The sequence below is a fragment of the Puma concolor genome, chromosome C1 (genome assembly GCF_028749965.1).
Source record: "Puma concolor isolate L17-30 chromosome C1, mPumCon1.1.hap2, whole genome shotgun sequence".
Classification (NCBI taxonomy): domain Eukaryota; kingdom Metazoa; phylum Chordata; class Mammalia; order Carnivora; family Felidae; genus Puma; species Puma concolor.
The window spans coordinates 216,313,270-216,330,177 of record NC_141674.1 but is presented as its reverse complement, the minus strand read 5'-3'; the positions used below and the strand labels follow the sequence as shown (position 1 = coordinate 216,330,177).

At 51.5% G+C, this 16,908-nt stretch overlaps 1 protein-coding gene across 1 annotated transcript; it reads right to left on the bottom strand.

Annotated features, from left to right (window-relative positions):
* Positions 1-8,519: 8,519 nt before the first annotated feature.
* On the bottom strand, positions 8,520-16,604 carry NEU2 (neuraminidase 2). The gene is made up of 3 exons (XM_025912617.2): positions 16,275-16,604; positions 11,134-11,338; positions 8,520-9,812 (listed from the first exon to the last, which is right to left on the bottom strand). The coding sequence occupies exons 2-3, from the start codon at positions 11,332-11,334 to the stop codon at positions 8,802-8,804; spliced, it is 1,212 nt and encodes a 403-aa protein (XP_025768402.1). The 5' UTR covers positions 11,335-11,338; positions 16,275-16,604; the 3' UTR covers positions 8,520-8,801.
* Positions 16,605-16,908: the final 304 nt, after the last annotated feature.

Sequence of the window (16,908 nt, the reverse complement as noted above, 5' to 3'; positions counted from 1 at the left end):
TTTCTTCCCGTGAACTCAAGTGTGATGACCACCTGGTAGGGGGCACTGGGACCTCGGCCGCTTGTTGAACCTGTCGACCTGCAAATCCCTTCCCGTCTGGAGGTCCCTGTTCTCCTTGTAGTAGTGGCCAAGCTGATCTCCCAAATCTGCAATTCCAAGCCCTGGGCTACAATCCAGACTGCAAACAACCTCCAGGGTCATCTTCCTAAAGCCTTGCTTTGGTCTAGCCACTTCCAACTGAAAATCCTCTGATGGCTCCTGGCTGTCCGTAGAACAAAGCCCCTGCAATTGCAAATCCTGCATTTGCAAAAACTCTAAGCGGCTCACCAGATTAACCTGTGTCCCTTCGTCCCTTCCTCCCTTCTTCTTTCCCGCCCCACCTTTGGGGACTTGGTAGGGGCCCTCCTGACTCCATGTCTGGAGGGGCATCTACTCCCACGCCTGTCCATTTTAGTGGTGGCTACTGGAATGTGTACAACCAAATCTTGACCTCCAGACCTTGCTCTACCCCTCAGACCACCACCTCCCTCCCTTCTGTCTTCCACAAACCTCAGTCCTTACCCTTCCCCCCTTCCCTTGTCCCCATGACGGGCCTCTCTCCACCCTCAACTCCTCTCCCCGCCCCCTCCTCCCACCACCCCTCCCTGAAAGCCTCCAGTCAGGTTCTTCCCTCGGATGGGGTGCTGACCTTCCCCAGAAAAACCCCTTACCAGGCAGCTTAGCCTGGACAAATGCCCAGCTCCCAACCTGCATGGCGGCCAGGCTCTTGCAGACATGCCCTCTGCCTTCCCCACTGGCCGCCATCCCAGAGCCAGCGTTTTCCCCGTTGGCCTACCTCACCTCCCCATGCTCCTCAGAGCAGCTCACCCAGAAGCCAGAAGCCATCAAAAAAGAAACCCCTCACGTTTCTGCCCAGGTAGCTGGGCCTCCCAGGACACCTTCAAATGCATCTTCATCCACCTCTATCCTCACCATTCTGGGTTCCCGTGTCACCTTGCTGGGACACCAGCTCCTGAAGGCACCCTGCCCCCCCCCCCCACACACACAGATTTTCTCTCTCTCTCCTCTCCCTCGTCCCACAAGGAAGCTTAACATTTTTCTATCTTAAATCAACAACAACCCTCCCTGCCAAGGGTTCCCAGCCTTGGCTGTGCGTTTGAAAGGCTCCACACCAGCCCAATTAAAAAGAAATCTCTCAGGAGGGTCTGGACACCCCCGGTGAGTCCAGTGGGCAGCCGAGACTGAGAGCCAAGTCCCCACCTGCTTCCTTCGTGCCTGGGTATTGCCCTATTCTGTGCCTTCACTGGTGATCCTTTTGAATAAACTGTCCTTGCTGTCACAGCGTCTTGTATTCCCACTGAAAACCTCTTGTCAAAATTCCAATCGCTCCCCTCTCCCAACAATCTCGTTGTGGCGTGCCGCCTTTCTGGAACCCTGACTGCTGCCCCTCTGCCTTGTTGTTCCTCCCTCCCAGCCTGTCTCATCCCCATCTCCTGATATACGGGTGCTTCCCCCACTTTTGTTCCTGGCCTTCTCTTTTGTCTGTCTGCTGCTCTCCCAGGGCCCTTTCCCCACAAGGGCTTCCAAATCTGCCTTTCCAGACCTGACGTCATTCCTAAGCCTCGTCCACACTTCCCACTGCCCAGGTGGTTTTCTTACAGGCACTATAGCCCTACTTCACCTGAGTTTCCCAGTTTTACGCTGAAAACCTGTTCTTCCACGTGGTCACCCAACTACCCAGTCTCCCAAGCCAGAATCCAAGTCTTCATCCCCCCTCCTTTCACCACCTACATCTGATGAATCACCCAGCTGTAGAACCCTCCGGAATATCCACTCCCTTCGATGCAGCCTCTCTGGTCCTGGCTTCGTTCACCCTGACATCATTTGCCCCCTGGACTTTTCCAGAGGACTGTCACTAGCCTATCCTCCTTCAGGATCCCCCGACCCCCAAACACACACACACACACACACACACACACACACACACACACACACACAAAATCTCTCACTCTGTCCTCCAAATTTCTACCAAGCTCTTTCTGAACTGCACCGCTGAGTCTGCGTCTCTTCCAGATCAGATCTCCTGATGCCTTTCTTTTATCACAGGATGAAAGGCAAGCTCCCTGGCAGGTTGTACCAAGCCATTCAAGACCCATCATGGAATTGCCTGATCGTCTCATCCCCTACGCTCCCTCTGGGCTCCAGCATGACCACATTGGTACCTTGATGTGTTCGTTCATTCATTCATTCATTCACTCATTCAACACATAATGACTGAGAGCTCCCATACACCCAGACACTGTCTTAGACCCCACGATGTAGCAGGGAACACAGCCCCTGTCCTCCTGGACTTGCACTCTGCATTGGGATTTCTCGCTCTGTGCTATGATACTTGTTCGTGGTTGAACTCCTCCCCAGCTGTCATTCCCCTTCGGCCACGCAGGACAAGGGCAGACTCGGGAACCTGACCACCTGGCTCGGCCGCTTACCGGCTTGTACGATCCTGGTCAAGGGGCTTCATCTTTCTCTGCCTCAGCTTCTGCCTCTGTAAAATGGGGACAATAATAGTAACCTGCCTTATAGTATCGGGATGAGGAATAAATGAGTGGACACCTGCAAAGGGCTTGGAATAATGCCTGGTGCACAGTCAGGCCTCAAGGGACATTCACTATTGTTTTCTACCATCAGCTCAGTGCCTGAGTAATGAGTACTCGATACATGTTTTCTGGCTGGATTAGAGAAGAAAACAGTAGAAGTAGTTAGCACACTGGAAGTTTGGTTCTCAGTGGAAACCAGGTAGCCCTGGTGTTACAAAGCCACGCTCTCATTAAAAGATCTAGAAAGGAGAAAAATGCTACCCAAGGGGAAATAACATGACTCAGGTACCAGTCACTGAGCTCCCACTGACCTAGCACCTCCTTGGGCAGAAAGGAGGGCCTGCATGCTCAACCAGTGACCCATTGGGCCCGAAGAAAAGTAAAGGAACTGACAGCCATCAGGATCCCACCTGCTTTTGCTGGGACCCTGGAACTTCTGGTCCAGAGCAGTAGGAGGGAGGTGGGGGGATATACAGGGGCCTTTGAGCAAGTCATGCCCCCTTCCCAGGACTTTTTCCTTCATCAGATGAACACAGTTAGACCAGAGAATATTCGGGGAAGGGCTTTCTTACCTCTGTGATTCTAGAATTTCCTGTATGTGTGTCTACCACTGGTCTTTAAGCCAGATCATAAACCATGTAGGGAGAGAGTAGGAACCATGACTTATGAATTAAGGAACAAATACGTGACTTAATTCAATTTTTCCAGGAGCTCAGAATACAAATATAAAAATATGAAAAATATAAAAGAAAAAAGCCATTTCAAGACATTTTAATTCATAATGAAGAGTTGCACTTCACATTTGCAAACAACACATCTCAAGGGATTTCACACGTTCATCTTCGACACAGTAATTCCTTTTAGAGGATTCAGTTTACAGAATGATCACAGATAAAGACAGAGGTTTACTCACAGAGATGTTCATCTCAGTGTTTTTATAACAGAAAAGAAGTCAAAGTACCTTCAATTTCTAATACCCAAGAATGATTGCATAATTCACAGTATGTTTCTTCGACATATTATCTTTTGCAAGAATATAACATGGGGGAAATGCTTCGGGTATAATGTCACGTGGGGAGGAAAGGCACCATCCCACGTTGATTCTGCAGCATGATCTCAGCAAATCTCACAGATAGAAGACCAGAAGAAAATGTGCGTCTGCCTAGTGGGATAACGGGTGATTTTATCCTGCCTTTTTGTACTTCCAAATGGTTGGCATCTATTCCCTTGAAATCCTCCCCTAAAAACAGTACAAAAATGGAATTTGAAAAAGAAACACCTTGCCAAAAGTACAGTCAGCTTTCTCACCTTGTGAGCAGTGTGATTAAAGTATCACATTTAAATACTGGATTTCTTCCTTTCTTCTTCACGGGATGGGGATTTGTGTGGGTGGTGGTGTGGTGCTGGCTCTAAAATCTCACAGCGCAGAGCAGGGACTTGGAGCACCAAGCTCTCCGACGCCTCTCGGCTCTGCAGGAGGTGCTGCCTTCCCAGACGCCCGGGCTGGCATCTCTCCGCCCTCTCTGGTGAGGCCACGAGGGAATGCCAGCGAGGGAGGCGTTGCGCCCGGGGCTAACCAAGGGCACAGGCTCCAGAGACAGGCTGAGCAGAGCTCCACGTCCCAGAATCTGGACACACAGACCCCTTTGTACTCCTTGCATGGTCAGACAGGGACAATGGAGACAACTCAGAACAGAGGTGGGGACGCTGGTCAAGGGTTAGAAACCCACTTGCTTTCCCGGCCCTGCCACGGGCTGTGTGGTCTTGAGGAAGTCATTGGACCTCACAGAACCTGCTGTCACCTCCTCCCATCCCTCAGTGAGGAGGCTGGACTTAAAAGACTTCAAGTTCACTTCCGTCTCTACAGGCTAACATGCTGTGTCTCACCACATGTGGCCTTACCTCTAAGAATGGACAAGTTCCAGTAATTCTCTGTGGCTACCGTGTTGCCCTCAGCTCATCGCGCTGTGCAGAGACAGAGTCTCTCCTGAGAGGGGCAGATCTTCTCTACCGGCACCACTGGGTTGAGCAGACCACCCTGCCTGCCCTCTCTGCGGGGCCAGGCTCTGGGCCTTCTGAGGCGACTGTCCTGGACGTGCCCCAAGCCCTCTTGTCTCCTCGGCCTCACACGGCAGGGGAGGGGCCGTGTATCGGTCTGTGGATACGTGTATGTCTCCATGGACACAAATTATAGTAAAAATTCAGTTTCACTAAATGTACTAAATGTATCCTGGATTGGATCCAAGAACAGAAAAAGGACATTAGTAGAAACACTGGTGAAACCCAAATGAAGTCTAGAGTTTAGTAATAGTGCATCAACGTTAATCTCTTAGTTTTGATACATGTACCACAGTTAATAAGATGTTAACACTAGGGGAAACTGAGTGTGGGATATATGGGAACACTCCATACTATCTTTGCAAATTTTCCGTAAATCTAAAATGGTTCCCCCTAAAAAAGTTTATCACAAAAATTCATTTCTGGGGCGCCTGGGTGGCTCAGCCGGTTGGGTGTCCGACTTCGGCTCAGGTCACGATCTCATGGTTCGTGAGTTCGAGCCCCGCATTGGGCTCTGTGCTGACAACTCAGAGCCTGGAGCCTTCTTCAGATTCTGTGTCTCCCTCTCTCTCTGTCCCTCTGGCACTCATGCTCTCTCTCTCTCTCTCTAAAAAATAGACATTAAAAAAAATTTTTTTAATTAAAAAAATTCATTTCCAAAGTTTTATTACAACCCAATATAATATACTGATTTGGAGGTTTAACTAGCAAATCCACTATTCAGTTGAACTTTCAAGGTACACAAATCTTGTGTGTACAGCTCATCGAATTGTCACATGAGAATTAGCCCTCCTAAGCTGCACCAGATCAAATAGTAGAATGTTTCCAGCACCCAGAAGACTCCTCCTAGCTTCCCATGAACAGCTATCCTCCTCCAGAAATAGCTACCTTCCTGATTTATACACCACGGATTTGTTTTGCGTGTTCCTGAACTTCATATAAATAGAGTCATCAAGTATGTAGTCTTTTGAATCTGGCTTCATTTGCGCAAATATATAATGTCTGGAAAACCACCTACGCTCTCGTGTGTAGCAGTACTTCATTCTTCTATTATCGTGAAATATTCCTTTGCACGAATATTGCCCAATTCGGTTATCCATTCTGATATCGACTGACATTTGGATTGTTTCCCCTTTGGGACTCTTACAAACAAAGCTGCCAGAAACATTCTTAATACGTGTCCTTGGCAGCTATATGCATTCATGTCTTTTAGATACGTACTGCAGAGAGGAAGTGCTGGGTCATAGAGTATTTGCATGTTCAGTTTTAGTAGATACTACTGAACAGCTTTCCAAAGTGGTCATACCAGGTACGCTTCCTCCAGAAATGCATGAGAATTCCAGTTGCTTCACGTCCTTGCCAATACCTGCTGTTGTCAATCTTTCTCACTGTAGTCATTCTGGTGGGTATCTCATAGTTTTAATTTGCATTTCTCTGACAAACGTGTTTAGCAGCCTTTGTGATATCCTCTTTTGTGAAGTGCCTGTTCAAGTCCTTTGCCCATTTTCGTTGGATTGTCTTTTTCTTATTGGTTTGTAGGGACTCTTTATAGATTCTGGATACAAGTCCTTTGCCAGACATGTGTGTTATAAATATCTTCTCCCCATCTATGGCTTTTCTTTTCACCCTCTTAGTGGTGTTTTTCTTTTTTTTTTTTTTTTTTTTAATTTTTTTTTTTTTTTTTTTAGTGTTTATTTATTTTTGACAGAGAGAGACAGCATGAGCGGGAGAGGTCAGAGAGAGAGAGAGAGAGAGAGAGAGAGAGAGGGAGACCAGAATCTGAAGCAGGCTCCAGGCTCTGAGCTGTCAGCACAGAGCCCGACGCGGGGCTCGAACTCACAGACCGCGAGATCATGACCTGAGCCGAAGTCGGACGCTCGACCGACTGAGCCACCCAGGCGCCCCTTAGTGGTGTTTTTCAATGAGTGGATAAGTCCGACTTTAACCAAATCAACTATTGCTTTTTTTTCACTCAAATCAGAAGACTTTGATATTTGCATACATTTAGAAGTAGAAGGAACTTTAGAGATCATCTGTGCTAGCAGGTTCTTGATCCTTATGTTCACTAGAATAACTTGAGGAGCTTTTGAAAAAAACACTCATCCCTGGACGCCACCACCAGAGATTCTGTATCAGTTGGTCAGGGCTGGAGCCCAGGCATCATCACGGTTTATAAGCTCCCCAGGGAATTCTAAAAAGCAGTTGTAATGGAGACCCACTGACTTGTGAACGGAGAGAGTCTAAGGGAATAATTTTCTGAGCTTCGCAGTGTCCGGATGTCTTATCGTATTCCTGACTCATCTCAAGACCCTTAGCAGATGATTGACTTTTCCAGAGGAGTTAGCAGAGGCCAGCTCCCGATACAATCCTCGGTGGGTCTTTCTCTCTTAAAGCTCTCAGTTTATCTGGGATGGTTCTGGCTGATGCCCACTGTCTTGGTGTAATTATTAATAACATTCTCCTTTCACTCTCAAAAGTGTCCTGATTTGAATAACACACTGTGGCACCACCCTACCTCTTAACCTCTTAGTGCACTGCTCCTGGCCTGTGTGGCCCTGTCCTCGTTCTCCTGACCAGGCCTCTGGCCTCTGCATAGCTAACTTTGCAGGGTTTAGAAGACAGCAGGTGACATCCCCAACGCAGAGGAGCTCTACTTTCCGCCCCAGCAACGAGCAGGCCCTAACTCCTTATCCTTCCAGCTGGATTTCACAAAACCCCACACAGAGAAGTAGCACCCAGATAGGAGGCCAGGGCCGGGAAACACCCAGAACAAAAGCCACACCTCCAGCTCCCTACCCTGTGAAAATTCCATTTAACCACTGCCTGGCCACATGGAGACTCGGCTCCGTTGCAAGAATCCATGACTGTTGTCATCGATCCCTGCCATCGAACTATTAGACTGATCCAATCAGTAGGAGGGGCTCTGATGGGGGGAGGGGGCGGATGGACTTGGGACATATGACAAGAAGCATCAGCCCCCTCCACCCGGGTCGGGCCCCCTCTCAGGTTATCACTCTCATGACAACCAGAAGCGGCCTTCTCCCTGCTCTTTCTACACAGCAAGATCTACACAAGCACACCCCTGCCCCCCTCTCTTTCCACATGGTGGCATACCTGTCATGGCAAAGGCTGAACGCCCCGGAGCAGCTTTGTGCCACAGACGCACATCCAACAGCCCAGCCCCTCTTGCCCACTTCCCTCTTCTGAATTATCTGATTCATCTGAATTTCATTCCTACCTTTAGCCGCATCACCTGTACAAAAATAACTTAGGATGGATGACTGTGGCAGGTTGAGTGGTGGCTCCAAAAGATAGATCCACGTCCTAACCCTCAGAACCGGTGAAAGTGGCATCCTTTGGAAAAGAGTCTAGGCAAATATAATTGAGTGAAGGATCATCCTGGGTTACCCAGGTATGAAGAGAAAAACACAGGGGAAGGGGAGAAAGCCATTCAAAGACAGAGGCATTAAAGGGAGGTAGCCGTAAGCCGAGGGCTGCCTGGGGTCACCAGATGCCGGAAGGGGCAAGGCAGGGTTCTCCCCAGGTCCTGCTGACACCTTGATTTTGGACTTCGGCCTCCAGAACGGTCAGAGAATGAATTTCTGTTGTTTTAAGCCACGAAGTTTGTACTGATTTGCTACGGCAGCTTGAGGAGTTACCTTAATTTTCCTAGCCCCCCTTACCTCCCTGCAAAGCTGTCTCCCATGCTGTCTGCTCTAAAGCATCATCAGACACACAAACACACACACACACACACACACACACACGCACATGCACACTCACATGCACACACACCCCTCTGCTAATTTGCATCTTTGTCTCCGTCTCCTCCCAGGAACATGATGAGCGTTTACCAAGAAGAAATGGGCTGGACTCGACCATTTATCAGGACCCGCACAGAAGCGGGGGCTGGGGGGGGGGGGGGCAACAGGCAGGCTGAGCCATGCAGAGCGACGTCTCCCCATCTTCCCTGTCGAGGGGCCGTGGGAAGCCAGGTTCCTTCAACTTCTGATTGAAAACCGAATCCCTCGGAAGGACGGAAACATCCAAGCAGGAAGAGAGCCAAGAGGCAGACGTCTCCACACACTTTCAGTGAGGGGAGCCGAGAGCTGGCCCCCAGAGCCCAGAGGGAAACCCACGGGCCTCTCACTCGGGGTGTTCAGGAGGAAGGGGGGCCCCAGGCCGGCAGGAGTCCTTCCTGGATGGCACACAGCTGGCTCCCAAAGACAAAAACTCAGCTGGGAAGGCTTGTTTCAGGGTGAACGTGACGAAGATGACCGCCTCGTAATCGTCCGATTCGTACAGACACCCGAACTGCGGTGACCCGTCAGGGCCGGTGCCCATGCTCTGGAGGTCTGAGTAAGCGCAGCTGCCCGTGGCCAGCAGGGCGGGCTCCGACCAGGCCGCGGGGCCCGGGTGCGGCTTGCTGAGGTACGCGCCCAGGTGGGCTCTCTGCCGTGGGTCGGTGGGGTGAGTGTAGAGCAGCCATCTGTCCGAGGCGTCCGTCCCCGCCCCGGGGCCGGGAAAGCTGACGATGCTCCCTTGGCAGCCGTGCGGAGGCTCCACGAGCTCCTCCACTAGCTGGGCCTCCTTGAAGTCGAGGCCCTCGTTGGTGCTCTCGGCCTGGACCCTGGCTCTGAGGGGGCTCCTCGCGTTCAGATATACGACCCTCTGCTCTGCACCCCCGACTTCGGCCACCTGACACTCCACGGTGTCCTGGGCCACGAAGTTCCCTCTCTGCCACGTGTGCCCGTGGTCATGGCTGACGAAGCAGAAGGCAAACGGCGAAGGCCGCCGGTGGGGGTGAAGGTTCCGGTAAGCGTAGGCGGGCACCACCAGACTCCGCGTCTTGTTGCGCAGCTGCAGGCAGTGCCCCGGACCCACCGCAAAAGTGGCCCACTCCTTGTGGGCTGTGCCGATGGCGGGGCCAGTGAGGTCTCGGGCGGGGCTCCAGGACCTCCCGTGGTCGGGGCTGGTGACCTGGCACAGCCGAGTCACGTTGACCCTGGTGTGGAGCTGGTGGTGCTCGGACACCTGCCCCGGGATGGCGATGAAGAAGAGGAAGAGGGTTCCTGTCTTCTCGTCGTACAAGGGGCTTGGGTTCATGGACCGGTGGCCCTCCAGCTGGGCCTGGGCCACCACCTCCTGAGCGTGCCACTGAATGTGAGGAGACAGGAAGGAGGAGAAGAACGACTTTGAAATGGCCGGTGACAGCGACAGTGGCAGGAACTGCAGTGTGGGGAGACGGGCAGGTGGCGCATCCCACGGGAGAAACGTCAAAAAGTCACGCGGCACGCATCCACCCGCGCAACGTCTCCCCGGAGCGCTGGGAGCCCAGCCCCTCCGTACTCCCTCCCTGGCGGCACACTCTTCATTCGAGGGGCTACCGCTGCCGTTTCCAGCAACATACGTTACAGAGCACCCGCAGAGTGCCAGACCACAGCATGCGAAGACGATTCGGGCACAGCCGTTCCCAGGTTCATCCCGGTCCCTTCCACTCACCAGCCCGGTCCAGTTTCCCATTCTTGAAAAATAAAGCCTTAGAGTAACGCCAGTAGTCTGACCATGATGGGGCAGAATGTGACAATCACCTCCCATTTGCTACACATCACAGTCTATTAATGCAGCCTAGGAAGGATAGCACCACAACACCGAGGACTCACAAGGAGTTTCCACGGTTCCTGAGTCTGTGGCCTACATGCAGCAGCTCTGCCCTCTATCTCCGTCCATTAATAGCCCTCCACCAGTGAACGGTTGGAGGGGTAGACACCGTGCCCAGAGCACGATGTCTGTTATGTCGTCTAACACTAATCCCTGACTCCTGGGGGACAGGTGTCACCAGCTCCGTCTCCCGTCTGGGGAATGAGAGGCTTAGACAGCATGGATGAGTTGCCCAAGCCCATGCCTCTGATCAGTGGTAGAACCAGGACTTGAACCCAAGTCCATCTGCTTCAGACCCCATGCTCTGGCTGGGTACTGTGTCATAAAGACCATGGAATAATGATAATAGTATATTAACCCCTTCAAATGTGATAAACCAGCCTTGGGTGTCTTCATCAAAATTAAATACTTGGTCTACATGCTGCAATCTCAAGACACAAGTTCCAACCTTCACCTTGCTCCCCAGGTTAATTTTACTAAAAGGATACTCTCACCCCCCCCCACCACCAGTTATGTGATACTAAACTACCCCTCCCTCAGGTTTTCAGGGAGGCGGGGAGCTGTCCGAACATCAGTTTCCCTGTCCAACTTGTCCTGTTATGCAAGAAAGCGGAAGCAGCCAGGCCAGCTGAACTTGCTCACGGTGACCCCATGTGGGTCACCCTCACTGGGGACACCTTCTCTGCCCCACCTCTGATGGGTCTCTGGGCCCCTCTTGGGATTCAGCGTGTCTTATCCCTCTGTTCCCCAGACGCCGGCCATCTAAGCATGTCATGGCCCCTGGATTCCCAGCACTTGTAGCCTCGCCCTGCCTTACCTGGACCTGATGGGTGGATGCGTCATAGCTTCCTCTGCGCAGGACGATCAGCTCTGCGTGCTCATCCTTCTTGCTTACCCGCTGTTCCGCAAAGGCCAACACTGTCTTCTGCTCAGGCAGATACAGCAGAGCAGGGATCCTGTAGGTATGGGCTCCTGACTGGAACACTCTCTCCTTCTGCAGGATGGGGCACGACTCCATGGGGCTTGGGGGAGGGCACAGGACAGGCAGGTGAGTCTCTTGCATTCACATCCTGAGACGGGGCCACGGCCACCCTCCCAGGAAGGGGCTGCTCACCCTGCGGGCAAGCCACCCGACGTTGGGGTGGCCTGTCCTTCTTCCCAGTGGGGGCTCATCCCCCTTTATGACATTCCAAGACCCTTTCTGCCAACTGTGCACATGCCCCTCGTAGGGCCTGGCAGCCGTGTATGCGTGAGACATGGGAGACGAGGTCTTCGGAAAAGAGTATTCTGTGCCGTATTTTTATTATAAGCTAACAAACTTCCTTACAACAGATTCGTGATAACCTTCAACTGCTTTTCCCAAACCCAACTCATCAATCAAATGCTAAACCCTGAGTGGGAAAGGACTGCTTGCCGAGGGGCTCCCCGCAGCTGTCCGGCTGCCAGAAAATGACACATGGGAGATTTTTTTTATAACTGCAGAGCCCTAGAAAGTTGCCTTAGCAAAAAGAAAAAAAAAATGTGGGAAAAAAAAACAGGCTCCATTCTCAAGGCTCTCGTCCCCAGGCTGCCTGAGGGGAGGCCCAGTTGCACCCACCATGGGGGCTCCCCGCCCAGGGCAGGGAGGGTGTGCAGGCAATGGAAGACAGAGGCTCCTGACACCCCACCCGGGCTGGAAGGGTCTTCCGGACATGTAAGAAAATAAAAGAAAAAAAAAAAAAATAAGTATTTGGCCAGAAAGGGTAGGGAGAGCTGGAAGTAACTTGGTGATGTGGGTGACAGTGGTCCCTGTGCCGGGCCACCTGGTTCCCCCTTCAGGGTGACTTCACCCCCAGCTTCAGGGAGTGCTGGCTGCAGAACAGATGGGCCTCGGCTGTCAGCCCAGGGGAGGGACAGGACTGCCAGCAGCTGAAAAGAACCAAGGTCATACCCCAGGAAGGGCTCCACCTGCCAGCCAGCCTGCCCAGAACGTAAAGACTTGGCTCCCCTGTCCTACCTGGGATGCTCTCAAGGACCGGCCCAGCTCCAGGGCTCCCGTGGGCTCCACTGAGGCTTCCCAGACACTGCATCACAGCCCCCCTCCTCCTGCCTGCTCCTACTGCCCTCCCCTCCCTTCCACCGAGCTGACCCCAGGAGGCGCCCCCACAAACCTCCTGTCCATTTCGGAGCCTGCTTCCTGGGGAGCCCTGCCTGCAACAGGCCTTCGGGGAGGGGAAATGGAAAGCGGGGTGAGCAGTAGGCAGCACACAGCCTCTCCTCTGCACCCTTTCCTACCACGTCCGGGGATTCTCTATTTAAAAGTTAATTCAACGTTTCTGAGAAACGAGTGCAATCTACCGGTATTCTATTCAATCCACAATGAATATTATTGCTAGGCCAAAATAACAAAATAAAACTAATGAGGGCAAACACTGCACAAGGTAAAAATGTGTGTTTGCCTAAACGTGAGCGGAAGAGGTAAGTCTTCATGGTAAAATCTGGACCTGGAAACTGTCATCCAGGAACATGGAGTTTAGTAGACAGAAGGGTGGCTACGTTGAAACTTTGTTATGAAATGTAGGTGGGAGGGGCGCCCGGGGGGCTCAGTCGGTTAAGCCTCTGACGTCCCACTTCGGCTCAGGTCCTGATCTCTCGGCTTGTGGGTTTGAGCGTCTGGGCTGTGTGCTGAACAGCTCAGAGCCTGGAGCCCGCTTCAGATTCTGTGTCTCCCTCTCTCTCTCTGCCCTTCCCCCGCTCACGCGCTGTCTCTTTCTATCTCTCAAAAATAAATGTTAAAAAAGAAATGTAGATGGGGAAGGATCAAATATGATTAAAAATAAAAATGAAATGGGGGAGAAAGAGGCAGGGTAAACAGCATTCTCCAGAAAACCGATCAACAGTTTATTGGGCGTGTATCTTGGGTAATGTACCTAGGAGTGGAATTGCTGGGTCATATGGTAACACTAACTGCCTGACTGTTTCCACATCAGCAGCAATATTTTACATTCCCACCAGCCATGTCAAGATTCCAATCTCTCAATGCAACACTGGTTATTGTGGTTTTTTTGATAACAGCCATCCTACGGGGGTTAAGTAGCATCCCACTGTGGTTTTGATTTGCATTTCCGGGATGACTAACGATGTTGAGCTGGTGCTCACTGACCATCAGAGTTGGATTTTAGCCTGGAGGCAATGGGAAGATTTCGGATTTGTTTAGGCAAGGCAGTGATCTAACCCGATTTATTTTTTAGGAAGTCCCTCTTTTGGCCCCAGGGAACTGTTGCTGAGGGTGTGGGATGGGGGGGGGGGGGGGGTAGGTTGCAGAAGATGAATTTGTTACAAGCTTCAGGTTTGCACTGTTTTCCGGACACCTTCCTTAGACTCTGTTCTCCTTTAGGGTGGGGACGAACTTTTTCATTCAAATAGCAAATATTTATTGTGCTTCTACCTTGGGCCCTGCATTGTTCTAGAAACTCAGGATGCTTTGTGAATAAAAACAAATAAATAAATAAATCCGTGGACTGGTGGAGTCTGTGTTCTAGTGAGGATGGGAAGGGTTTAACTTTATTGCCAAATACCAATAGTGCTCGCTAGGACCAGGACCTGTCCGAGCACTCGACAGGGATGGCCGTACCTGACCTCACAAATGCCCCCACCAATGTCTTGCCCTCTGAAAACCTGTGAGGCTGAAAGCCACACCCCTGTGGGAAAAGAGCCTGGCATGGAGGGGGAGGCTGTGGACATGTGCTAACCCTGTCCCCTAGGGGCTGCTAGGCTGAGTCTTTGCCCCATGTGTATTTTGAGCCAAAGCAGACACAGGAGGGCAGGTGCGGAGGAAAAAGAGAATCTGGAGGACTCATCTCATTTTCAGCAACTCAGCACCCGCCCGAACTGGCACACCCACCGACAATACCGATCCAAAAATGTCTTCATAATCATCATAACCAACACTTACACGGCCTTTACGAAGGGCCGGCACTCTTTTAAGTGCTGTGCTATATTTTAAAAAGTTTTTTTGTAAATTGTATTTATAAACTGTATTTTATTTTTTTAAGTTTATTTATTTATTTAAAGAGAGAGAGCTCACGCGCACACACACGCAGGTGGGGGCCAAGGGGTGGGGGCAGAGAGAGGGAGAGAGATAATTGGTGCAGAGCCCCTGCATGGGGCTCGATCCCAAAAACCGTGGGATCATGACCTGAACCGAGACCAAGAGTCGGACACTCAAGCGTCTGAGCCACCCAGGCACCCCTATGAATTTTAGTGTTTACAAGACGATTTATAAATATTCACTTATTTAATACCCATGACACCCTTATGAAATCGCCACTTTTTTAATCCCATTGTACAGATGAGGAAACTGAGCTCACTAACACTTAAGTGCCAGAGGTGGGACTAAAGACACTTCTAACTCCCTGCAGTACTGACTCTGGGAGGGGTTCTGGAAAATGCCATCTTCCAGCACCTCGTTACATTTCTGGTGCTTTATAGCACCTCGTGTTGGTAGCTGGCCCATCTGGACCCAGCTCTGGCTCCCATATCATGGCAGCAGCTTGAGAGCAACATAGAGAGAAGAGAACTGAATTAGGAGTAAAAAAAATCAGATTCTAGTCCTAGGTCCCCTCCTTGTGTATCTTTGGGCAAGAACTTACCTCCCTGGGTTCCATCTCCCCACTTGACAAGAAGGGAGCTATAGGAGGTGACCATGCAGGCCCCTCCATCTCCAGCGGGGGCTGACTCCTTGGGGGAGGGGAGGGCAGGGGGCCTCAGCATAACCCAGCCTCAGATGCCACCATCCAGGCAGTCAGCCAAGTGACAATGTCAGGCTGAGCCATGAGAAACCACCACACTGTAGGTCAAAAATGGTTGAATTGCAGTGATTTCAGATGGTCCCACAAAGGAACCAGTGGCTGACATGGCTTGTGGTCTTGTGGGGCCCAGGCCCAGAGCAAAGCATCTTATATAAGGAAGCTCACTTCTCCCCACCCAACCAGAGAGGCTGGCTTTAGTGCTGCCATCTCGGATGTAGGGAAACTGAGAAGTGGAGTCAGGGGGGCAGGAGGTGGCCTCCTGGAGTGGGTGGCCCCCCAGGTGCGAGCCTGGAGCCGCCAGATTCTAGAGCCCACACCCCTAACCACTGGGCTCTGCTGTCATGGGACCCATAGCTGAGACTCAGATCGAAAAGGTTTTCCTAGAAAACGCAAGCAGTCCGGCCTGCCTTCTCTCTCTTGTTGAGAGGACAGCCTTATGGGTGCCTTTCACATCCAGAGGCCTCCATGTGCCCACTTCAGGAAGATACCTTGGCAGCTTAGATTTGCACTGAGCACCCTCTAGGTGCCAGGAAACAGATCAACAGATAAGTGCTGGTCCCTGCCCTCCAGGAACGTCTAGTAATAAGAGAGAACCAATAATTTTGGGAACAAGACAAGAGGCACTCTCTGCAGCTTTTCCCAGGGGAATAGCCCTTGTTCTTGGGGGTTAGATTTGGGGGGAATGTTTGCCTGTTGGCTACCATGTTGAAATACCAGCTCTCCAAAGAGCAGGAAGCTGCCCGCATCTCGACTGCCCACAGCACCAGCAAAGCAAGTATGTGGGGACCACAAGACTGAAGTTCCAGCAGCTTTTTTTCCCAAGAAAACTCTGTTTCCAAAGGGTTCAACAACTCAGCCTGGGCCCAGTGCATTGCTGGGATTCCTACCCCAGGCTGAGAAGAACGTTCTTGATTCCCATGCCAGTGTAGGACCACTGAGCTGCCTTCTCCAAGTCCAGACCAGCTATATAACTTGGGGGCAGAATGAGGAGTTTTCCTGAGCTGACCAACTAGAGCCTTCTCCACATCTTTCCCCATCCGGCAGGTACTCTGGGCTCCCCAAGAACAGAGTGGGTGCCAAGATAGGGGGTTGAGGGTGATGAGCTGTCCTGCTCTTTAGAACTGCCATGGTCTAAGACATTCCCATATTGCTGTCACTTCATAATTACCTTGCACAGAAGAGCTCTTGCTTATGTTAACAAAGGAACAGGTAGGTCAGTTCCAAGAAAAGCTGTTGGTCAGCTTTTGGAGAGTGTTCCGAGTCAGATCCTGGCATCTGGGTGGGAAGTCAGAGTATGTAGCAGAGGCAGTGGCAATCCAGCTTCTAGAAGAACAGTGGGGCTCCTGAGTTCCTCTGGGCTCATCTCGAGTCTCAGGGCCTCCTCTATTGTGCCAGTGCCTATATATATCTAAGGGAGGCCCTATTTCTGTCACCCACTCATCTGCCAATGTGCTCCAGGGCGATGCCAGTTTCCAGGCCCAGCCCTGGCCCAGTTAGGACGCTGGTACTCATTAACCAGGAGGAAGTCTGTCCAGGTCCCTGCACAGTCATAGTGAATCAGAATGAGCCATGGACAGCCTGAATCAAGCTTGCTTCTGAAATGGCTACAACGAGCAAAATGTGTGCCCAGCAGGAACCAAGCTTCCCAAGGCCTGGGACACTTTGGAAGTACAGGGAGGGCAAGAGCAAAGGCTAGAGCCATGCCGGACTCGGCTCCTTTTCTGGCTCTGCCAGGGCCAGCTGGGTAAGGAAGGCAGCTTTCTTGACCTCTTGGACCCCAGTTTCCTCCTCTGAAAAATGGT

Coding starts and splice junctions, on each gene's coding strand:
- NEU2 (XM_025912617.2), bottom strand. CDS start 11,334: ATGGAGTCGTGCCCCATCCTGCAGAAGGAGAGAGTGTTCCAGTCAGGA. Junction 9,813..11,133: donor CATCCACCCATCAGGTCCAG/GTAAGGCAGGGC, acceptor CCTCACATTCAG/TGGCACGCTCAGGAGGTGGT.